General features: G+C 45.4%; 1 protein-coding gene across 12 annotated transcripts in view; it reads left to right on the top strand.

Annotated features, from left to right (window-relative positions):
• Positions 1-25,756, top strand: part of LOC135550502 (RNA-binding protein Musashi homolog 2-like) — a 352,748-nt gene that overhangs the window by 169,486 nt on the left and 157,506 nt on the right. For all 12 annotated transcript variants that reach the window (XM_064981384.1, XM_064981385.1, XM_064981383.1 and 9 more), the window contains exon 7: positions 18,012-18,060. In XM_064981384.1, the coding sequence (XP_064837456.1) occupies positions 18,012-18,060 (49 nt within the window). The remainder of the gene's footprint in view (positions 1-18,011; positions 18,061-25,756) is intronic.

Raw genomic sequence — 25,756 nt, forward strand, 5'->3', positions numbered from 1 at the left:
GGCTATTTTCATTGTATATTAAAAGAAACAGTAAGCTCCAGACTTCAGCTCCTTGTTCCTGGCTGACGTTGGGGGAAAGGTTGTTGTCATGCCAGGTCACTGCCAGGTCAATGACTTTCTCCCCACAGTCTGTCCCATCGTCGTTAGTGATCAGGCCTACCTCCGTTGTGTCGTCAAACTTATTGATGGTGTTGGATTCGTGCGCGGCCACGCAGTCGTGGGTGTACAGGGAGTACAGGATGTTTTACCTTTTCAGCATGTCGCTTTTGAATCCCTTAGCTAGCTAGTTAGCTAGGAAGCTCTTTCCACTTTGTGAACGCAAATACGAGGTTCACTCTCGACACGGTTATAAAAAGTCATTCCCATTCCTTACGTCCACAAAGGAAAAGTACATTTCCAGAATGTGTAAAAGTCTGGATAAAATGTATGAATTAGTAATGACGTTTTAGACAAGTGGACAGTCCAGTTCTCACTCTGTTCGCCTGCTCTAGAGCTAGCAGTGAGGGAGAAGGTGTCATGGTGCCTGGTTGCTTATGAACAGCTTACCCCAGCAATACCCACACAACATGTTTAGGCAATACACATGTGCAAAATATGAAATTGTCTTGAATGAAGCTACTTCAAGCTAGGCAAAGCAGCTAAACCAATGCTGATCCTACCCATTAACAGTAACTGACGAGAAATCACACTCTGCGCGTCAAGGATTTTAATAGCTTTGGATGGATGAAAAGAAAGGCATGAATACCCTGGTGTTGCATTTCCTGAGGTTTTGATTAATTTTTTGTTGTTGTGGGAGGGGCTTTTTTTATTAGATTATCACAGGGTAAGCACTGTCTACCCTGATTGCATGTCACTGTCTACCCTGACTGCATGGCACTGTCTACCCTGACTGCATGGCACTGTCTACCCTGACTGCATGTCACTGTCTACCCTGACTGCATGGCACTGTCTACCCTGACTGCATGTCACTATCTACCCTGACTGCATGGCACTGTCTACCCTGACTGCATGTCACTGTCTTCACTGTCTACCCTGACTGCATGTCACTGTCTTCACTGTCTACCCTGACTGCATGTCACTGTCTACCCTGACTGCATGTCACTGTCTACCCTGACTGCATGTCACTGTCTACCCTGACTGCACGTCACTGTCTACCCTGACTGCATGTCACTGTCTACCCTGACTGCATGTCACTGTCTACCCTGACTGCATGTCACTGTCTACCCTGACTGCATGTCACTGTCTACCCTGACTGCACGTCACTGTCTGCCTGTCCTGTCTAGTAAGATGAGGTGCTGAGTGTTAGGCTAGCAGAGAGAGTGATGTAGGGTGAGGTGCTGAGTGTTAGGCTAGCAGAGAGAGTGATGTAGGGTGAGGTGCTGAGTGTTAGGCTAGCAGAGAGAGTGATGTAGGGTGAGGTGCTGAGTGTTAGGCTAGCAGAGAGAGTGATGTAGGGTGAGGTGCTGAGTGTTAGGCTAGCAGGGAGATTGATGTAGGGTGAGGTGATGAGTGTTAGGCTAGCAGGGAGATTGATGTAGGGTGAGGTGATGAGTGTTAGGCTAGCAGGGAGAGTGATGTAAGACAAGGTGATGAGTGTTAGGCTAGCAGAGAGAGTGATGTAGGGTGAGGTGCTGAGTGTTAGGCTAGCAGGGAGAGTGATGTAGGGTGAGGTGCTGAGTGTTAGGCTAGCAGGGAGAGTGATGTAGGGTGAGGTGCTGAGTGTTAGGCTAGCAGGGAGAGTGATGTAGGGTGAGGTGCTGAGTGTTAGGCTAGCAGGGAGAGTGATGTAGGGTGAGGTGCTGAGTGTTAGGCTAGCAGGGAGAGTGATGTAGGGTGAGGTGCTGAGTGTTAGGCTAGCAGGGAGAGTGATGTAGGGTGAGGTGCTGAGTGTTAGGCTAGCAGGGAGAGTGATGTAGTGGGTGAGGTGCTGAGTGTTAGGCTAGCAGGGAGAGTGATGTAGGGTGAGGTGCTGAGTGTTAGGCTAGCAGGGAGAGTGATGTAGGGTGAGGTGCTGAGTGTTAGGCTAGCAGTTAGAGTGTCAGGCCAATAGCCGGACCAGCCAGGACGGACAGCAGCAGGATCAGAGACAGCTAGTGCCTGTCGGAGCTCAGGATTGTCTCCTTTCTTTTGTTGTCGAACGTGGCTGGTGGAATAGCAGATCAAAGCCTGTTTCACAGCCTCCATCTCCCACTGCATCATTTACATATCTGTCAAATGTGCAATCATGGACAAGACTCAAAATCCCCGCTCTCGCATCCATTAATAAATGAATCTGACCAAAGACAAAGGTTAGGTGGAAGATAGAATTGGCCAGGGGTATTCACCACTGCTCATTAATTCTGTTTATTCTTTTAGTGTTGGTTATTGCTCCTGTCTCTTCAAACAGGGAAGCTTTCAATCCATTAGGAGACCCACAGGGATGCATTATTCAAAAGGAAATTGTCATTGCTGTGAGCGGCGTGTTTACTATAGCCTGACTATTTAACATAGTAGCTCATGAAATATGGAACTAGTGGAGGGGGTGTTCATGCGTCATGTAAGCAGGAGAAGTGCCGTTGGACGTGATGTATGTATGAGAGGTTTCCTATGCTGGCTGCTGACTGCTGGTTGCCCGTGAGGAGGGAGACGGAAGATTCAGTCAAGGAGATTCCCTCTTCACAACTGCCAAGGTTTTACTCTCATATTCTCACTTCATATCGCTGAAATTCACATTGACACTCTAAATGCATCTCAAGTAAAGGAAACATTGAGTTTCTTTGGTCGAAAGCCTCCTAGTATCTGTCCCTCTCAGTAAGGAGAGTTTTAGATGTCACCTTGAGATCCCCTAGTAATTAAAACAGAGGCTCTAAAACGGAAAGCATATTGACCAAGCCACTCTACTGAAGTGAAAGGCCTAATGCTGTCTGTTTGAGTGGGTGTGAAATAGGGCTGTTTTTGCCCATATGAAGTGGCACGCCCCAAAGATGAGTGATTGCGTTCTCCGTGAACTCTTGGGCTCACCGGTTGATTTAATTGAGTTGAATTCAACTTAAGCCAGGTAGGAATGAAGACAGAGAGAAAATCCATGCTGTTGATCTATAAAACCCATTAGGCCTTCGATCTGGATCATACGGCTTATTTTGCTGAGAAAAACATGGTCACACTTCATACTTAGCTATCTCACAGGCCATTATTGGCCTATAGGGAGGGAGGGAGGAATCTTAGGGGACTATTCCTTCTGACTGACCTGGGTTCAGCTACTCACATTTACTTCTGGAACTGCAAGATATAGAGTTTAGTAAGCTGTAATAACTCGTTCATTTGGGTAAATGTATAGTCGTAAACTAATGATATAATCGATATATTACTGAAATATTACTTAGAAATAGCACTATTGACTATTACTTAGAAATACCACTATTGACTATTACTTAGAAATACTATTATTAACTTGATATTCAATGGTTTGATGGTTTATCACTTCTGTAGCCAGGAAGACTATCTCTATATAGTCTCCTCTCTGGACAGCACAGTGAGCTCTAGCTTTAAGAGGAATGCACATCTACGTGACACAAATGCAGGCATTTCTATGTGATACAAATTTCTCTGCAAATCCTCCGAGAGTATTAAATTGAAATAAAATAAAAACATGTTGTAATTCAATGATCAGCAGATGATTGGGGGCATGCCTTGCTGCCTGCCAACTGGTACTGGGCCGAGGTGCCAAATCAGCCTTAAAAACAGGCCTCAGCAGGAGGGCTTATTTCCTAGTGTCGCTCTTTCTCAGCGCAGCGTTAGCCTCACCATATGTACTGTACACGCAGGGCAGCTAGCGCCCAGCCTCACACATCACTGTCTGCAGACTGCAGCCTCACAACCTCTCTCTGCCTGCCTCACAATGACATCTCGTCACTGTGTGGCATTTTTGTTGTGATTCCCACAGATGATATGTTGATTCTACAAATGCTATGATTAGCCAATATTTTTTCAAGGTTCCCTTGAGAAAAGATGCTTAAAGGCACCAGATAAGGGAGTGCAGGCAAAAAAAATGTATTTTTATCTGCTACTGTTCATTTGAATCCTGCCTTGTATTGTGACAGGAGGGGACAATAAGGGAAGGGAGGGAGGCTTAATTGATCCCATCCTGGGTTATTGATTTAGATGGCAGGCCAGTGTAGGGCTACATACTGTAACATACTGTGTGGTCTGCTACAGTATGGACGGAGAGCAGAGCAGGGACAGCAGATGCTGTGGGTTGGGGCTCCTCTAACAGAATGCTACACAGCCCTGTGTTAACTAACAGTTATTAAACCCACTCCAAGGCTAATTTCCCAGGGAGTTAAGTCAAAGCCCCATGCTCTTTCCAGCAAAATAAAAAAGCGAGCTGGGTACTGGAAAAGCCACGCTGACATGTTTGTCAAAGGATCTGACTGGGAGCTGTGCTTACGTTGGACTAAGCTCTGTACACACGTTTCCTCCTACTCAGAGACCCACCGGAATAGTACGGAGCTCTGTGGAGACCCGGAGAGATCATCCCAACCACTATAACGTCTTAGCTTAAAGCCTTCTCCATTGATGATCATATAAATGATCAAAGATGTTCACCGAGGGTTTTCTGACAGTTCTGAAGCTGATTGAACTCTGCACCGTGTTTCAGTTTGTCGGCTCTTTGTGGACAGGAAAGGGTGATTAAGACTTCCAATTAGTCACAGAGAAACTTTTGAACAGTGGAAGTTCTCTGTATGTCTCTGTTTGAAATGAGGCCCCTTTATAAAAGCAGGAAGGAATGAACGTGGATGTGAGGATGTACTCTCTCTGTCTCTGAGTCCTCAGTGGCTCCGATACCCTTTCTTTGGGAGACGCACCATTTGAAAAGAATTCTGTTCACGTTGATTTTTGCATCAACTGGCAAGAGTGAACTGTTACCAGAGAGACTGAGGGCCAGAAAGCCTTTAGTCTGAGTAAATGTACTTAAATACAGAGTAAATATGTAACCATTTGGGCAGTGTGTGCATCTGTGTGAGTGTTGGTGAGTAAGCTATGTGTGATTGTGCATTTATGAGTTAGCGTTAGATTATCTGTGCATGTGCATTTGTGTTACTTCTTGGTATATGCGTGTTTGTGAGTGTCTTTGTATGCGTTTGCCTTTGTGCATGTGTGTTTCTCCCTGCGGGGATCGAGGCAGGCTGTGTGGGGTGTTATCTGCCTCTGCGGAGGGGTGACAGCTAATCACCGACCCTGACGATCACTGGAAGAGAGGTGGGGTGAGGGCGTCAGGCTGGAGGAGGGGGAGGATGCTTGTGAGGTCCATTGGTTGAGTAACACGGTCGACTTGAATCTGGCATCTCCTCTGTCCAAACCCCTGGATTAGTGCTGGGGCCTGTCTGAGGCTGAGGCAGACATCTTCCACCCGGCCCAGCCCAGCCCAGCTCTGCTTGGCTAATAACAGCCAGATCAGGAGAGATATATAGACTGCGATAGGGGAGCCAGTGACAGGACGTTGTGACATTTCTTGATGAGCTGAATACATTTCCATGTTTACCTACTCTTGTCAGTGGTGCCTTTGATCTCCCTTCTGCCTGAGCTGCTCCAACATTCTCAGCCTCACTGAGAATACCTGCAGATTTGTGTTAACATATAGTCGTGTGTTTCTGAGGGGAGAGAGTGAAGGGAAGAGGGAGGGAAGAAATGACGCCTTTCAAGAGGTGCCTTGTCAGGTGTAAAGAGATCAGGAATGATTACCTCGCCATCTCATGAATCTCTGTAGACGACAATGCTAAATGCATTTGTAGATCATTTGCAGTGCTTGGTGGGATAAAGCGTCTGTGATTCAGTGTGACGGCTTTTGTTGCCTGTTGACACAGTGGAGACCACAGGGCTGGGGGAGCAGGGATGTTGGGAGCGAGTGTGCCGGTGTCATGAGATGCCAGTCTGGAGAGAGACAGGGAATCAGTCTGTATTTTCAGGAACAATGTGATGCTACTATGTCTCCTTTATCTGTCATTGCATTCAGCTTTTTATCATGTTCTGGGCTGAGTAACGACGAGACTAACAAAGAATGGAATCTGTGAGCAGAATACGAGTTTAGTGGAAGGGTTTAGATATCTACAAAAAAAAGATGGCTACAAAAAAATTGCCCTTAAGCATTTGTTAAATTAACTTTTGTGTTTTCAGATTTCTATAAAATATGACTTACAGTATAATTACTTTCAATATGAGTGAAATAGTTTTCCTTACAAAAAATGCACTATGTTAAAAAGCATATTTTCTGTGTTGGAATGGTGTGGGCATACCCCAACAATATAATTGTGTGGGTGTATAACTCATTAAAAATAGTAATGTGAGTAGACCGCTGATTGGCCATCTCATTCTCCCCTAGACCTCTGATTGGCCAGCTCAGTTTGAGGTTGTTTTTAAAAAAAAATCCAATTTATACTCTGGCCACAAATACGATTATAGGATGAGTCAACAACGTTATTTGGGTATGAAAAGTGAGATTTTCACTAGACAGTTACTTTAACAATGGGTCAAATTTTATTCAAAGTTCATTGATATTAACACTCATTAGGGCCCTTATTAGTTTTAAGTAGTGGGATTTCAAACTCCCTTTAGAGCAAATTTACAACATAACACACTACCAAGCAGGCAGTGAGCCACATATCGTGTGGCTCCTGGCCCGTCTGGTACAATCTACTATGGTGATGTATAGTCTTCAGACTGATTGGCAGGTCTCCCGGTGTGTGTGTGTGTGCTGGGTGACGTGCTGAGCCTGCCACATAGAGAGGCCCTCCTCTGCCTGCAGTTGCACACCTCCCACTGAGTCCCTAAACTGGTGCTCCCTCTGATTGACTCTGTTCCCCAGGCAGGCAGACACCACAGCCCCTGACTGCAGACTAGAGCCCTAACAAGACAGAGCTTGATTGGGACAACCTCACTCAGTCACTCACCACCAACCACCTACAGTGATAGTTTACTCTGAGCTGAGGCAGACAGACAGGGCATGAGCAGAGCTATGGGAATGATTTACTGACGGGCCTTTGGATAATTTTAAACACTTATTTCTCAAAATGAGTATTTGCTATTCTAACAAGGCCCGAGCAGAGTGGGAAAATATATTATTATACCTTTCTATACCATCAAAGGACTCATTCATGTCTTTTGTCCTTGAGTTGTCATTGTTATTTCACATTTTCAGTCTTCAATGAGAGAAAATTGACAATCCGACAGTATTGGAATTGGCTTCTGAATGAATAACAGAATAGTACATTCACAGTGTAGCAACAATGGGTCTATTCAAAATCTCCCTTTGCATGCATGTAATCTTTGTGTTCGTCTAATATTCGCGTTCGCTGTACAAAGAGTGGGATACAAAAACACATTTAAACCCCTAGCCTTGGGTGGTTTGGTGAACATTTCTCCTTCCTCCTGCATCTTACCGTGGCTTCATAATGTGAATGTATAAATTGGGGCTAAAATTACATTCTGAAGACCTGTGACATATCCGCTCGGTTGTCATCAGCCAGCGTGAGAATTCTTATGTTGCCGTGGTAATTTGGAGCTGGGAAATTTGGGGCGAGGGTGGGAGGGGGATGTGGGGAGGACGGTTAGAGACTGCAGGTCACTTTCCAAACAGAGACCTTGCTGTGGGAGGCGGGATCCTTATGAAGGGCCAATCAGGCACCTTGGGTAGCCTTCAGCACGATGATGAATTACCTGCTTGTCTGGCTCAGCTCAGAGAGGATGGCGCGGGACCCAGGCCTCCCGCCTGTCAGAGAGAGAGGAGCACGACTCACCCTCAGCTCACAGTACAGTGCAGGGCTGGGGACAGGGACGGCATCAACCATCAGCCCACTGACATGATGTCCTGTCATTCATTCACCTGTTTATATACAGCTATATCCAATACCATACCTCCCTGAGCTAAATCCATGGTATTATCTATACTCATAATACATCTATAAATCAAACATTGACCCGAACCACCCAGTTTATAATTATTTATGTATTATATATTCACTCTTTGAGTAGGAGAGTAACCAACACAAACAAAAATTGGCTCTGGTTTGTTAGGTGAGGGACTATGAAGGACTGGTAAATATACAGCAGCACTTTGTTTCAGTAGGCACCAGAAGCTCTCCATCTTACATGTAGGCTGTAGTACAACTATAGAGGATGTGACCCCAGGTAAATCCTCTGTGTCCTGTGAATCATTCCCTTCCTCTATACATGTGCCTGGTAGGCAGGGTTGCAGTGGGGTGCAGAGCTAGGATAGGATGGGATTATCTGTATCAGTGGAGATGTTTTTGGCTTCTCTCTCTATCACTGCTGGACCAATGTGTCATATGGTGGGCTATTCTGAGGGTGTGTGTGTGTGTGTGTGTGTGTGTGTGTGTGTGTGTGTGCCGAGTGCATGTGTGTCCATGCGTCCGTCAGGCATGTGTGTGCCTCAACTCTGCCCTGCACTAATGGCAGCTGGCATGGGGCCAGCATCAGAGGGGAGGTAATTAGAGTCCAGAGGTTTGGGGAATGAGCAACAATCCCCCCAATCTCACTACTAACAGATGTGTGTTTGATCTTTTAACAAACCTCACTGCCGCTCTCCCCTACGGATCACTAGCCGGCCTAAGAAAAGGGAGGAAAAACACAGTTGATTACTGGCGTGGACTTGGTAATGTGCGAGACAGAGAAAATGGACTGGGGGAATGAAGAGAAGATGCAAAGTGAAACGCCTGGGGAAAGAGAGCTGGGCCGGTTGCGGCTCAGTTCAAATCAGTACTATGATTTGCTCCAGGGTGATTCAACAGTGTTTGGGATGCAGCACGTTCTGTCCTTAATCCACAGAATTATTCAAATAGAGAGAAGAGACCAGGAAGTAGGAGGCTATTCACAGACTGCTTTGAACCGGGAGTCAGAAGATGGAATGTGTTTCATTCACTGAGTAACATGAGGCTCTGTGTAACCTTGAACTGCCCTCTAAATAGAGCCAGACAAAGTAGGAGCGTAATGCCTCGTTATAACACCAAATACTATGGAAGCCTTTCTCAATTGTGTTACACCATTACATGTTTCTGATGGAAATAGTTCCATTAGGACAAGGAACAGCTTTTCAAATTCCACCTAAAGCTTTAAGAAAGAGAGAATAGTTTTCAGTATAAAATGCGAAGAATGTTGAGTGCCTGCTTCTGCGTTTGCAATGGCGTGAGGTTAGAATAAACTTTGTCTCACGAGTGAAAGAGAGAAAGATTTCAAGCTCCCACCTCATCTTTCTTCTCCGGCTGCCTCTGACCTTTCTCTCCCCGTCCCTTTGTTTTAATCTTCTCCAGGAGCTCTATGGAGTGATTGTGTGTTCTTCTCCAGTGGGCCTGCTCCTCCCTGGTTTCCCCTCCTACAATCCCACCTTTTGTATTCATGCTTCAGATCCCCCCTATTGTTCTGCTTTCTAACTCTGGGAAACCAGCATCACTCAAGTATATTAGCTGGAGCCTATTACTGTCGCTGGGATCGCTTCTCTGAGCCATATTAAAGACTCCCCAGACAAAACCGTCTGTCATGTTAATCCAAGCTTTAATAAATAGAGGGATGTGAAACTGTATTCAAATAGGGGCTCCTGCATTTATGCTGACAAAGAGAGACGAGCTATCAAGAACGACAGACAGACAGCGTTTTGCATTAAAGAGAGGGAGAAAAAAACAGATTCGACTGGCATTCATTCATTCCCATTGTGACGAGAAATGTCATATTATTGAAATGGCCTTTAAAATAACTTAAACCTAATCTAAGTTAAACACTGCAGGTGGCTCGGATATTGGGAGATATTGGCAGCTGTAATTGAATTGAATGCTTTTCAACCGAAGACTCTAAAGCCTTTTCTCCGTATCATACACCTATAGATAACACGGTATACAATGTCTAGCTCAGCTGAGAGGACCAAGCTTTTGTTCATTGGATGCGTGTACATCAGACCACGCTATCCTGAACATGATTACTCGTGAAAAGAGAAATAGTGTTATCACATTTTATTTTCCAGTTGGTTATTCAATGAACGTGTGCATCACAACGTTAATAGGGATGTCATTCTGTTAGTTCACACAGAGACACAGACAACGGCCGAGCGGCATAGCAGAGAGCCTATTGCATCCATGAGGAGCTTTCTCACTGGTAACAAAGAGGGAATTGAAGTGCAGCTCCCTGCTTCATGGTCATCACCTAGTTTCACAGCTTGGAAAAAAGGGCAAAGACACATTCTTATTATTTTTTTTCATTACTCTGACTTGGTCCCTTACACCCTGTCTCTTTGGTTAGCCATCGATCGGCTTCAAGAAATGGAAATCTAGTTAAACCAGCCTTTCAAAACCAGAGAAGGGCTGCTGAATTATGTAATACGGATAGTGCAAATCCTCATTTAATAAAGGAGAGGGGAGAGGAGAGAAGAGAGGAGAGTGGGAGGGAGAGAGAGGAGAGGAAAACAGCAACCGTGGTCATCATCTCCTGAACATGTTTTTGCCTGCTGTTGCTCTCGGTCTAAATGAAAACTGACATATTTATATTTATTTGAAATTAACATGATTGTGGGCCTGCCAGTGTCAGGAGAATCTTATTTACATACCAATTAGCAGATTTACTAACCACCTTTTCTACTGATTAATATAATTACCATATACACAAGCATGCATATGAGAGAGATGGAGAGGGAAGAGGATGGGGGCAGCTTGTGGGACTGCCGTGAAATTCATATGTCTGCTAAAAGAGAAAGCTGATTGCCTTGCCTTGGCAAAGGGAAAAGGCAGCACTTTAAGTAAGTCCTCCATGTTAAACTGTTACCTCCAGGGCACAGGGATTTCTCACCTCTCCAATTACTATTTGAGCTGGAAAGCACAATATTTCCCAGCCTGTCTGGTTCTTTCTCACGAGGGAGGGGCCAGGGCTCGATCGGCTGTTGCGCGGAGTTGGCTCGCAGGCATACTCTATTCCGACAGAAAGAGGAGAGAAGGCTCTCTGCGCGAGTGTGGTGCAGGGGGAACGGGCTGCTTGGCTGGCACAATGAAGCCTTATTAATCAATTGACCCGTAGTGCACAGTTCCCTGCAACCTGGCACAGGAACAGAGAGAGGGATTGATGGACAGGGTCTAGTCATCCTAGTTACCCCTCCCTGCATACTTAGCTAACTGTATGCATGTCTCTCCTCTCCCAGCCCAGGGCCGTGCACTGGCACGCGGGACTGACTGAGACAGAGCTAGGCTAGGGGAGGACTGTGGACTGAAGACATCGTTCCATCATAGTAGTAATGCTGTCTGCCTGACTGCTCTCTGTGTCAGTCCATTGGTCAGACTCGCCACTCTGTGACTCCCTCTCTAATTGTGCATATTTGTTGTGCTGATGGCTTTGCTCAGTGCTGCAGGAGGATCTGTTGAAGCCATCGCCGTGGCGCTCGGAGGCATTCTATGACACACAAAGGTCCCTGCTAGAATATGCATCATAGCGACGTCGTTGGGTGCAGAGCGTCAAGTGATTTTCTTCAGCCATTTTGTTATCGTCAACATAAGAAAAAGTTAGTGACATAGCCTTAGTAGGGTCATATAGCCTATACTGTATGAATATACTGTATGATTCTGGTTGAATCATAAAGGTTGACTGAATATTTTGTCGTACAGTATATAGCCTTTTCTTCTGCCACCTGTGTCTTCAGTAATGGAACTCAAAATGTAAATGAAATATATACGCCTCTCCAATCCACTATCACTCAGGCAATTCACTGTTGGTTGTTCCTCCGGTCAAAGCACAGCTTTAGACACCAAATGACCTTTAAATGCACCGGATACCCTTCTGCCTGGCTCACAACACTCACATTTAGCGTTCTGAAGGAATATCATGCTTATAGGCTGTGTATATTACAGGTCACTGATTTGTGTCATCATGACCAGGTGAGTGTGAAAGTGGTCAAGGTGTAGGACAATGGACTGCAGTGAGGGCCATCTATTTTTTTACTGGGGAGAAAGTGATCCCATGAAGTGATGCTTTCCAGTATGAGAATTTCCACTAGTCTAGACAGTACAGTAAGTCAAGATATGAGCAGAGCAGGTATGGAACATTAGTGTCTGAACACTCTATTGAACAGCTGCCTCCCAGCCTAAGGGGGTCAGGAAATTACTAGCAGCCCTGGTTCAGGTTCCAGGTTCCTTACATACCAGGAGTTCTGTGTGGGCTGGATCTCCAACTGTACTCTTCTAAAGGACACAGTGGCCTGCTCTCCTGTTCTTGTTGACAACGACCACCATGCCTGGTCACTATCAGACATCCCAGCTGTCTTCATGGTGTCCCTGTACTGAAGGGGAGGGGGGGGGTGTACTGAAGTCGTTTTATGTCAGACATTTTGGGTTTCTCTCTTACGTCCCCCATTGCTGTGTAATTACAAGTGTTTCCTGGATGTGACGTTTGGCCCGCTGCTCCTTGTTAAAGCACTACTAGTAAAACCACTGGAGTGTGCATGCTGCACATGGCAGGGAGAAGGGCCGAGAGACAGCGATATTCATTTTCTCTGTAAAACAATTAATTGAGAGGGTTGTCACAAGCTTGTCCTGGGTCATTGAAGCAGCTATCTCCGCTTTGTTCATTGAGAGCATTGTTAAATAATATGAGTCTTGTAAAAAAAAAAATGTGAAAGAAGACCCATAGTCCTTCAGAGTCATTGACAGCGTGTTCAGTTACAGTGCATTCGGAAAGTATTCAGACCCCTTGATTTTTTCCACATTTTGTTATGTTACAGCCTTATTCTAAAATGTATTAAATTGTTATTTTTTCCCCTCGTCAATCTACACACAATACCCCATAATGATGAAGCAAAAACAGTTTTTAGACATTTTTACAAATGTATTAAATAAACAAAAAAATGAAATATCACATTTACATAAGTATTCAGACCTTTTACTCAGTACTTTGTTGAAGCACCAATGGCAGCGATTACAGCCTCGAGTCTTCTTGGGTATGATGCTACAAACTTGATACACCTGTATTTGGGGAGTTTCTCCCATTCTTCTCTGCAGATCCTCTCAAGCTCTGTCAGGTTGGATGGGGAGCTTTGCTGCACAGCTATTTTCAGGTCTCTCCAGACATGTTCGATCGGGTTCAAGTCTGGGCTCCGGCTGGGCCACTCAAGGACATTCAGAGACTTGTACTGAAGCCACTTTTGCATTGTCTTTGCTGTGTGCTTAGGGTCGTTATCCTGTCTGAGGTCCTGAGTGCGCTGGAGCAGGTTTTCATAAAGGATCTCTCTGTACTTTGCTATGTTCATCTTTCCCTTGATCCCGATTAGTCTCTCAGTTCCTGCCATTGAAAAACATACCCACAGCTTGATGCTGCCACCACCATGATTCACCGTAGAGATGGTGCCAGGTTTCCTCCAGACATAAAGCTTGGCATTCAGGCCAAAGAGTTCAATCTTGGTTTCATCAGACCAGAGAATCTTGTTTCTCATGGTCTGAGTCCTTCAAGCGGGCTGTCATGTGCCTATTACTGAGGAGCGGCTTCCGTCGGGCCTCTACCATAAAGGCCTAATTTATGGAGTGTTGCAGAGATGGTTGTCCTTCTGGAAGGTTCCTCCATCTCCACAGAGGAACTCTGGAGCTCTGTAAGAGTCACCATTGGGTTCTTGGTCACCAAGGCCCTTCTCCCCCAAATTCTCAGTTTGGCTGGGCGGCAAGCTCTAGGAATAGTCTTGGTGGTTCTAAACATCTTCCATTTAAGAATGCTGGAGACCACTGTGTTCTTGGGGACCTTCAGTGCTGCAGAAATGTTTTGGTACCGTTCCTCAGATCTGTGCCTCAACACAATCCTGTCTCGGAGCTCTACGTACAATTCCTTCAACCTCATGGCTTGGGTTCTGACATGCACTGTCAACTGTGGGACCTTAAATAGACTGGTGTGTGCCTTTCCAAATCATGTCCAATCAATTTAATTTACCACAGGTGGACTCCAATGAAGTTGTAGAAACATCTCAAGGATGATCAATGGGGGAAAAAATCTCATAGCAAAGGGTCTGAAACTGATGTAAATATATATTTTTTATACATTTGCAAACATTTCCAAAATCTGTAAGGGGTATTGTGTGTAGATTTGATGAGGCCATTTCTTTATTTAATACATTTTAGAATAAGGCTGTAACATAACAACATATGGAAAAAGTCAAGGGGTCTGAATACTTTCCGAATGCATTGTTACCATTCTGTGGCCCAGAGCAGTAATAGTCTGCACTCTGCCTCCCCTCATGACTAATCAAACATATAAATCTTATGACTCAGCGTCTCCTTCACCGCCACAAAATCGTTCCCTCTTTTTTCCTCTGGTCTCTGGAAGTCTACGTTTCACAGGGACACTGACTGGGCCTTGACGTAGACCTGAAGGGATTCAAAATAGTCACATATAAATCATCCCCCCATTGTGTTGTAGCAGAGACCTCACTGTGTTCCTGTCCCAGTGGACAGTGAGCTGTGGTGTTCTTAGCCCCAGATCCCGGGGAAGCTCCTCTGATTCCTCTCTGTTGTGTGCTGAATGTAAATAATGGGGTGATTGCCACTGATCTAAACTGCTGTCATAATGCATTTCCTTAGCCCTTATATATCCCCCTGACGCTTTTTCAGCCCAAAAACGCTACATGTCTCTGTGCTTATTGATGCTTCTGTCCTTGGATAAATAATTCAAATTGGCTGCTGTTTGAATTATTTATCCAAGGACAGAAGCATCAATAAGCACAGAGACATGTACCACAGAGACTGACTGGGCGTTTTTGTAAGGTTTTTCATACTTATGGATTTAGTTTATGCATTGGCCCGGGTGGAAAGGTTGTCCGGGAGTGGAAGTTTAGCATCATATTATCTGACAGGAACAGGATAAGCCTTCCCCCAGAGGTCCTGGGATCTAAACAAGGGGTTGATTACCTTCCCTTTGTGTTTTTCCTGGTTAGAGGGCAAACCTCCTCCACCTGAGTCAATCTGCATTCCCCAACACTCTCAACCCATCTTGTCCTCAGGTTCAACCTCGACAGGTATTTAGTAAATCACCCTAGCTAGCACAAGCACAATATTCAACTTAAATAAAAGAATGAGCTAACGATTGCCATTTTAGCTTCTGCTTGGTGGGAAGTGTTGGTGGCACTGTGCATCTGTCACCTGCACTGCCTCATCCTAACTGGCTGCTAGAATCTGCCATGTAGTCGTTAGCTCAACAGTCATGTGCATGCTCTCCTGTAGGCTAAAGTGTGTTTGTGTAGCAGGAATTCAATAAGTACGTGTTTTCATGATCCTTAGTTTAATAACTAAGGATCAGGTGAACTAGTCTTGATTCTTGGCCCCAGACTGCCTTTGTAGAGCTTGGTGCTTTTTCTGGGTGGACACAAAGCCAGAGGATTGCGTTGCTCCAGTCTATAGCTAACGTAACACACACTGAATAAATAGACTAGGACTCTTTTCTTCATTGTCACAAAAGGCCAGCCACTCCACTGGGGTCCCCACTCCCCTTTTACATAGTGATAAGATGCATTATTCTTTGAACCTTTATTTTCACTCAGCCAGGAGAAAGGAAAGCATGTGAGAGAGGAGGAGGGCAGAGAGAGAGAGAGAGAGAGAAAGAGAGATTTCTCCTTCCCTGGAGTGAGACTGTGTGGAGGGGTTTTGTGTGAGCGGTGAAGAGGTCCTTAACCTTCTATCAGATAGAGCCATAGAGTTGTGCTCTGCCTGAATGGCTGCATTGAAGAGCCCTGAAGCAGAGGAGAAACACCCCACCACTGCTGAACTTGTGTCCTGCGTTGAATAAGCTGCCTGACACCTGTCCTCCCACTGCAGTGTCATAATAACAGACAGACACGGCTATCTTAACATCACTGAACATGGGAAGCCTATAATACACTGCATTGATGGCCTATAGGCCTCTTCATTTTTACAAAGCTATGCTAGTATTTCCACGAGGCATTTGTACTTAAGCAATGAGGTACAAGAGGCACTGCTGTATCATGAATACAGTCAGGTAAATGGCATTGACTTTTGGTCATGTTGCTACAGACTCGACCCAGTCGTTAATTATTTTTGCATAGTTGCTATTCAAAAGGACTGTTCGTCTGTTCTAAACAAAATGGTTGCTAAGCAGGCTGGATGACGTTCTTGGCTAGCTAGCCAACTTCTGCTAACTCAGTCACGTCAAACATTGAACCTGGAATGACAGCACACTAGAGCATTTTCATTTGTTTGAGCTTTTTTTCTATCGGCATTTACTTGGATATGTCCATGATAATGACACTGATGCGTGATTTTGACTGGCTCAGAAAAAGTCTCATCTGGGCACCGAAATTCAAAAGTGAAACAGGCAGACGGTGAGGCTTATATTAACCCCGCTCGCTGTACCAAACTAAATGCTAGGCTGGAAGTAAGGGTAAATAATGTGCTCGTTGAGATAAAGACAAGAGAGAGATTGGGACAGCTACATGAACATAATACTCTTATGAAGGCGGAGTGATCATTATCAGATAGAACTGTTAGCAGGGGTAGGTATGTCTGTGACGGCCAATACAGCACGGCTTGAAATGCTGATTGGCTGACAGCCATTATATGTCAGACCGTATACCACGGGTATGACAAAAACAGTATATTTACTGGTCTAATTACGTTGGTAACCAGTTTATAATAGCAATAAGACACCTCCGCTTTGCGTTGTGCTTAAGAACAGCCCTTAGCCGTGGTGTATTGGCCATATACCACACCTCCTCGGGCCTTATTGTTTAATTCTATCAGCTTCAGGGCACATACTACTATTTACCAGTGTAGGCTGCATATTATTTATAGGAAATGTGTTTTGCAGGGCTGATGTGTTCTGGGAAATTGGATGACTATAGTTGTGAAAAGAGTAAATCCTAGGCAATAACACATGCCAGTTAGTAGATGCTTTTATCCAAATTAACTTACAGTCGTGCGTGTATACTTTATACATATCGGTGGTCCTGGGAATTGAACCCACTACCCTGGCGTTTCAAGCACCAGGCTCTACCATCTGAGCTACAGAAGACCACAAAGGACCAATGAGATATCATCCAATTGCCTATTTACCAACTGACAAATACATGAGACCGTATGAATGAAACACTACCGAGGTAAGCAGGTGGTTTAGGTCAATGTCCATTTGTAGGTGGTCATAGTACAGCAGATCTAGCATGTGGGTGGTAGAGAGCTGCAGTAGACTAGTGCCTACATCCTGTGGCAGGTTTGAAGCAAGGCAGCAGCAGTGTGGCAGGGCCTGGCAGAGCTCCTCTTTATCAAGTCAGGCAGTTCCATCTGAGCCAGCCCCCTGCTCCTCTCTTCTCATCTCTTCCCTTGCTCCACATGGCCATTCCCGCCCTGCCACCCTCCCGCCGTGCCGCGCCTCGCCCCCCACCCCCATCGGACCACACCACACTGCGCTGCCAAAACCTCCCCAGGACACAGCCTGCTCCGCTCCACACCGCACGTTACCTAGCGACCGTAACCGGGGAATGTGTGGTGCGCGGCGACATTGCCCTATCTCCCCATCTGTGATTTTGTATGGTGCTGTTTTTTCCTTCTCTTTTTTTGTGTTGTTCTCTCAACAAGAAACCACAATGAAACTGAGGCTGCCTAAATTCAACGTTGTTTTTACCACTTCTTCTGAATTATAGGGAACAGATTTCTGTCTTCCAATCTGTCGTGAGATGTGTGAGGATAAACATTTGCCGTCTGTCTCTCTCTCTGTGTGGCTTTAATGAACGACATGATGAGAGTTGATATCACCATGGATCATGCTGCTACCTGGTGGAGCAGAGGAGGCAGGGGTTGGTTGTTGCAGTGAGGTGTGTCTACCTGGTTGACTCAAACTGTCCATGGTTCCCTGAGGAAGACTGTCCGTTGTCCCACATTGAAGGATACACACTCTTTTTAACCTCTAAACACATCTTTACCACAGTACAGAAGTGTATGTCTCTTCCAAGTCTCTCCTATCTGACCTCAGACTAATGTCTGATTTCCTCTTCTGTCTTTCAGGTAGAAGACGCCATGCTCATGTTTGATAAAACTACTAACAGACATAGAGGTAAGTCCAACATCTGTATGTTAACATCCTGTGTGTTTTTCTTTTTAGCTGTATTCATGGGACAGAAAATAGCACATTTCTGGGGCATTTTCCCGTGTTAAACAACACTGGGTGATTCATTTCACAAGGTGCCAACCTATTACAGTGCTTATCCAGACACTGGAAAACGTCCTTTAAAAATCAATAGAATGCTATTTTAAACCTATGGCAGGCTGAGGTGTGACTGATGTTACAGACGGTGGTGGGTGTCGTGTAGAGACAGGCATGGGCTCTTCCTTCTCTCTGGGTGTATGTAGGGGGTTATGGAGCCAGTCGTGGGTGCTGCCTGCCTGCCTGTCTGCCTGCCTCTAGCACTACCGCTCACTGCGCTGAGAGATAACAGCAGAGATAAGGCCCAGGAGCAGCGTTGCCTTTATCTCTCTCTTATCTGCTCTTTATCTGGGATTAGGGGGAGGTTTCTCTATAAAGCAGAGGACTTTCCAAAGACAAACTGTCTCCATCTCCCTGCAGTACAATTGTACCATCTCCACAGCCAGAAACGCTACCAATTGCAGGCTAAAAGACCTGATATACAGCTGACAGACAGACTCTGTGGTCCATAGTGATGTGCCGCAATGCTGATGTGATGGATAGTATGGTGACTGAAAAAGCCACAGTAGTGCAGCCGTTATAAGGGCCAGTTAGCAGCTCTCATTACGTTAGACGGCTGCTTGTTAGCACTTTCCTCCTCTCCTCTCAGAGAGAAGTGTGTGTCGTCCAGCTGCTGACATGCATTTCCTCTCCACCTCATATACACACTGAGGCCAGACACTTCCCCTCTGTCTCTCACACTACCCAGCTTTTCTCCAAATAGTCATATCACGAACACGATCTCCTCAGCATCGAAGAAGACCTCTCTGTGAAAGTGTTGCCCAACCACGCAGGTAGAGCTCGGGATTGATGAGTAAATGTTGGATACATTTTTTTGTGCTTTTCTGTGTATGTGTTCACACATTTGTGCATGTGCGTGCGTTAGTGATGAGCGGGTTGAGTCATAACCCACAGTCCCCGTGGTTATATCCGCTGGACGGGCGGGTTTAGGATCTTGAAATATTTTGTGGATGAAGGGCGGGTGGTTTGAATAAAGTGAGAAAACAATGCATCTTTTTTGAAATAAATGTATAATTCTTGTGCAATTCACATCTAGGCTATATTGAGGATATTTCTTTCACTATTTGTATCTGGTGTTAGGCTAGTGCGTGAACCTAATCTTTAGGGCTGACTTTCTGCACACCATATACACACTAAATGCTTTTGGGAACTTGGGCAGAAAAAGTTAACGCTGATCCACTGTGGAAAAAAGGACAATAATCGGAGTTTAATTCAATAAGAGAAAATCTGTTAAATGGAGAATTGACAATAAAGAGAAGGGAGGGCTAGAACAGTTTGGGAAAGATTGTAAAAGAAGAAGTGGTAAAGAGGATTACAGTGCCGGCCATGTTATATGTGAGGATTGTCAGGCGTTATACAAATTCGACAGCCACAAGACAGGGACATCAAATAGGGCATGTTAAGGAAACTGTAGCCTACTGTTCAGATGGATTACATTTTTATTGAACTAGGCAAGTCAGTTAAGAACAAATTCTTATTTACAATAACGAACTACCGGGTAAAAGTGGGTTAACTGCCTTGTTCAGGGGCAGAACGGCAGATTTTTAACTTGTAAGCCTTTCGGTTGCTGGCCCAATGCTCTAACCACTAAGCTACCTGCCGCCCCAAAATCTAGCTGTGGGCTAGGTCTTCTGTATAACTTCTCACATAGCCTGATAGCCTATTAACTCTTGCAGAATTAAGCATTTCTTGCAGTAAAATGATAGGCCTACACCAAATGTAGCCAACATCTTCACTCTTTTTTTACCCTCTTTTTCTCCTCAATTTTGTGATTACAATCTTGTCTCATCGCTGCAATTCTCCAACGGGCTCGGGAGAGGCGAAAGTCGAGTCACGCGTCCTCCAAAACATGACCCGCCAAGCCACGCTTCTTAATACCCGCTCGCTTAATCCGGAAGCCAACTGCACCAATGTGTCAGAGGAAACACTGTTCAATGACAGAAGTCAGCCTGTAGGGGCGCTCAGCCTGCCACAAACCCCCCAGGCCAAACCCTCCCCTAACCCAGACGAGGCTGGGACACTTGTTTGCCGCCCTATGGGACTCCCCATCACAGCCAGTTATGACACATCCTGGGATTGAACACCAGGCTGTGGTGACGCTGCAGCACTGCAATGCCTTAGACCGCTGCGCCACTTGGGAGGCCCTTCTTTCAGAATCTTCAGAGAATGAATGCGCGGTTAGGGACCGTCTGTAAAGCTGCTATCTTTATCGACATCAAAAAAGCTGATAGTATTTCAACCACATAAAATATGCGTCCAAGCCGAACTGAGCGATGGAAAAGAAAACGTGGCAATACCTTACGCTGGGGACAATAAAATGCCACTCTAAAATGTGCAGTTTTGTCACACAACGCAATTCCACAGATGCCTCATGTTTTGAGGGAGCGTGCGATTGGCATGCTGACTGTAGGAATGTCCAACAGTGCTGTTGCCAGAGAATTTAATCTTAATTTCTCTACCATAAGCCGCATCCAACCTCGTTTTAAAGAATTTGGCTGTACATCCAACCGGCCTGACAACCACAGACCATGTGTAACCACGCCAGCCCAGGACCTCCACGTACAGCTTCTTCACCTGCGGGTTCGTCTGAGGATGGGGAGGGGGGGTGTTCAGGAGTATTTGTGTATGTAATAAAGCCCTTTTGTGGGGAAAAAACTCATTCTGATTTGCTGGGCCTGGCTCCCCCAGTGGGTGGACCTGGCTCCCACTCATGGCCGCAACCCTGCCCAGACATGTGAAATCCATAGATTAGGGCCTAATGGATTTATTTAAATGACCTGATTTCTTTTTTGAACTGTAACTCAGTAAACTCTTTGAAATTGTTGCATGTTGCATTTATATTTTTGTTCAGTATATAAGCAGAAACATATCTAAATTAGGCTTGCACCCCTTTCCAAAAATCGTTCTGCCGTCTCTGACTGTACAGTGTCAGGGTCAGATGCAGGTGTTAGATTTTCACTTTATCACATATAGTTGGGCGGTTGCGGATGGGTTATTAGCACTTGACTGTGAGTGAGGGTGAACAAACAGCTGACCCGGGCATCACTAGCGTGCGTGTTCATGCATGTATGCGAGTGTGTGTGTGTATGTGTCTGTGCGTAAACGTGTGTGTGTGTGCTGCCTGCTGTCAGTGTGTCTGGTAAAGCGTCTCTCTGTGAGCAGTATCTGAACTAGTGGAAGTGCTATATGAGTTTGAGTGAATAGTGATGTGAAGTGACAGAACCCAGTGTGAGGTCTGCTTTGAGACGACGAGTTGCTGCTTTTTCTTCATCTCTCTCTGACTGCACTGCTGCTCTGGCAGTGTGTGTCTGTGAAGGGATTGGAGCTGAGCGGAGAGGAGTGAATCAGGTGTTTGCCTTTGGGCTGCCAAATGCCCTTCAAATGAAGACAATGATGGATAAGCATCCGGCCTGGCCATTCTTCTGATTCAGAGCTAACAATAGTGAGAGACAGATGAAAGTCTTCCTTTGTCTTACTAGCATGTTAGTATATACTGTCAGTCCTCTGGTTGGGGATTTTTCAGTTTCTCAACATGTGTACTCCTGTCAGTAACTTGACAGATAGAGAGACTCCATTGTGTGTTTATGGCAAATGGAGAGAATCCAGTTTTTCATGGAGGCTCTGAACAGACAATGTACAGTGATATGAGGGCGATGTGTGAAGACACATTATTCCTCGTCCTCTATATTAAAAGAGGTCGTGAGACAGGACGTCTAACAGTCAAGGTATCTGCGGTGTTCTTTTGACGCTCCTGTTGTGATGGTGCCTCTGTGTGCCTTACACAGACAGGTGTGTGTGTGTGTGTGTTTTTTTAAAAATGTACTTTCTAATCCTCTCTCTGCGCCGCTCTTCACACTCATTTGGAGTATTCAGCAGTGTCCTTCAGACGCCACCCCTAAGGTGACTGCTGCTGAAACGACTGCTAAAACACATTTCTTTACCCCCTCCCTCCCGTGTCTCTCTCTCTCTCTCTCTCTCTCTCTTTCTCTTTCTTGCTTTCTCTTTCTCTCTCTTTCTTTCTTTCCTTCTTTCTCTCCCTCTCTCTCCCTCTCTCTCTCCCTCTCTTTCTCTCTCTCTCCCTCTCTCTTTCTCCTGTTAGAGGACACTCACTGCAAGTGAAGCTCCTGACAAAGGCGAGTGCTGCACACCATCTCCCTGGCATTTAAAGGAATAAAATAAGGGTGATTGTGTTGGGAATTCAATGTTTCTGGCAAGCGGCATGTGCTGTCCAGAGGTTCACACTGGAGTTGAGCCATTGTTACTGCCAACCTTGCAGCCTCCTCCCCCTCATCTACCCAACGTCACCTTTCACCCACCTCCCCATCCCTCTGCTCCTCCCTCCCTCAAATCAAATACAATTTTACTGGTCGCATACACATATTTAGCAGATGTTGTTGCAGGTGTAGTGAAATGCTTGTGTTCCTAGCTCCAACAGTGCTGTAATATCTTACAATTCACAACAATACACACAAATCTAAAAAGTAAAATAATGGAATTAAAAAGTATAGAAATATTAGGACGAGCAAATGCCGCAGTCAGGAGTATAAATATATATACATATGTGATGGGATGTATCGACAATATGGACAGAATATGGATAGAATATGTAGTATATTTGAAGAATAGTACATTACCAGTCAGTTTGGACACCAACTCATTCAAGGGGTTTTCTTTATTTTTACTATTTTCTACATTGTAGTAGAAATAATACATATGGAATCATCAAAGGTTTTAAACAAATACAAATATATTTTTGATTTTAGATTCTTCAAAGTAGCCACCCTTTGCCTTGATGACAGCTTTGCACACTCTTGTCATTCTCTCAACCAGCTTCACCTGGAATGCTTTCTTGAAGGAGTCTTGAAGGAGTTCCCACATATGCTTAGCACTTGTTGGCTGCTTTTCCTTCACTCTGCAGTCCAACTCATCTCAAAATATCTCAATTGTCCATTGCTCGTGTTTCTTGGCCCAAGCATGTATCTTCTTCTTATTGGTGTCCTTTAGTACTAGTTTATTCGCATCAATTTGACCATGAAGGCCTGATTCATGCTGTCTCCTCTGAACAATTGATGTTGAGATGTGTCTGTTACTTGAACTCAGTGAAGCATTTATATGGGCTGCAATTTCTGAGACTGGTAACTCTAAAGAACTTATCATCGCAGCAGAGGTAACAATGGGTCTTCCTTTCCTGTTGCAGTCCTTATGAGAGCCAGTTTCATCATAGCGCTTGATGGTTTTTGCGAAGGCTGTTGAAGAATTATTTCAGATTGTCAGTAATGTGTAAGCAGAGGAACTTTATGCTTTACACCTTCTCCACTGCGGCCCCGTTGATGTGGACAGGGCGGGGTTCAGATAATAATCCCCGAGCTTAATGATGAGTTTGGAGGGTACTGTGATGTTGAAGGCTGAGCTGTAGTCAATGAACCACATTCTTACAAAGGTATTCCTCTTGTCCAGATGGGATAGGGCAGTGCGATGGCAATTGAGTCATCCGTGCATCTATTGGGGCAGTATGCAAATTGTAGTGTCGGGTAATGGGGAGTTGATATGATCCTTAACTACCCTCTCAAAGCACTTTGTGATGAAAGAAGTGAGTGCTACAGGGCGATAGTCATTTAGCACAGTTACCTTCACTTTCTTGGGTACAGGAACAATGGCGGACATCTTGAAGCAAGTAGGGACAACAGACTGTTATAGGGAGGGATTGAGCTTTCTGTAAAGACTCCAGCAAGCTGGTCTGTACATGCTCTGAGGACGTGGCTAGGGATGCCGTCTGGGCTGGCAGCTTTGCAAGGCTTAACAAGCTTAAATGTCTTACTCACGTCGGCCATGGAGAATGAGAGCTCACAGTCCACGGGAGTGGTGGTGGCCCGCGTCAGCGGCACTGTGTTTTTCTTGAAGTGGGCGAAGAAAGGATTTAGCTTGTCCGGGATCAAGACAACGGTGTCTGCGACATGGCTGGTTTTCCCTTTATAATCCGGGATTCTCTGGCATCCCTGCCACAGACGTCTCATGTCTGCGGCGTTGAATTGCGACTCCACTTTGTCTCTGAACTGACGTTTTTGCCTGTTTTGCTTACAGTTTTGCGTGAATGCTGCCATCTATCCACGTTTTTGGGTTTGGATAGGTTTTAGTCGTCACAATGGGAACAAAATCCGCTATACACTTCCTAATGAACTCAGTCATCGTGTCAGTGTATACGTCAATGTTATCCCCAGAGGCGAACCGGAACATATCTCAGTCCGTGTAATCAAAACAATCTTGGAAGCATGGATTCTGATTGGTCAGACCAGCGTTGAACAGTCCTTACCACGGGTACTTCCTGTTTGAGTTTCTGCCTATAGGAAGGGAGGAGCAGGATGGAGACATGATCTGATTTGCCGAAAGGAAGGTGAATAGGGCCTTGTAGCCATCCTGGAAGGAAGAGCAGCAATGGTCGAGTGATGTTAATGCGTGAGTGGCGCAGTCAATGTGTTGGCAAAACTTCTGTCGGGTTTTCCTTAGATTTGTCCCCCAGCTACAGTAAATGCATCCTCAGGATATGCGGTTTCCAGTTGGTACAAAGTCCAATGTAGTTCCTTGAGAGCCGTCATGGTATCGGCTTGAGGGGAAAAATACACGACTGTGACATGACCGAAGAGAATTCTCTTGGGAGGTAATACGGTCGGCATTAGATTATTAGGTAATCTAGGTTGGGTGAACTGAATAACTTGACTTCCTGTACGTTACCATAATCAGAGCATGAGTAGTTAATCATGAAACAAACACTGCCTTTATTTTTCCCGGAGAGTTCTTTATTCGTGTCTGCGCGATGTACTGAGAACACAGCTGGCTGTATGGCCGGGGACAGTATATCAGGAGAGAGCCATTATTATGTGAAACAGAGTATGTTACAGTCCCTGATGTCTCTCTGGAAGGAGATCCTCGACCTGAGCTCGTCTACTTTATTCTCCAAGGACTGAACATTAGCGAGTAATATACTCGGAAGCGGTGGATGGTATGCACGCCCCCTGAGTTGGACTAAAGGTCCACTCCGAATACCTCTTCTCTACCGGCGATGTCTTGGAGCAGTCTCTGGGATACCCTTGGAGGGTACCGACCTACTGCCCTCCATCCCTGTCCCCTCCCTCCCCATCCCTCCTTCACTCTCAACACTAGCCTCACACTCTGTATACTCACAGTGAAATGCCAGCTCCTTTTTAGCAAGGAGAAAGGAAAACATATAGGAACACACAGGTGCACATGTACACGTACACACACACACACACACACACACACACACACACACACACACACACACACACACTAGTTATGGCCAGAAAACACGTAGTCAACATGGTGATCGGATATGAACACTAACGCCTTGTCAGTGTGTTGAGTGTTCACAGCAGCGTGGAAGCTGTCACCCACAGCATGTGTGGTGGCGAGAGAGGACGTGCTGTAGACAGGCCTGCTGTGGTTACACACATGTACACCCTGGGGCTAACACTGGAGCATGGTCCCACCTAGTCAGAAAGACCAAGCATCCAGCCATCCATGGAGCATG

Source organism: Oncorhynchus masou, chromosome 12 (assembly GCF_036934945.1).
Source record: "Oncorhynchus masou masou isolate Uvic2021 chromosome 12, UVic_Omas_1.1, whole genome shotgun sequence".
Taxonomy (NCBI): Eukaryota; Metazoa; Chordata; class Actinopteri; order Salmoniformes; family Salmonidae; genus Oncorhynchus; species Oncorhynchus masou.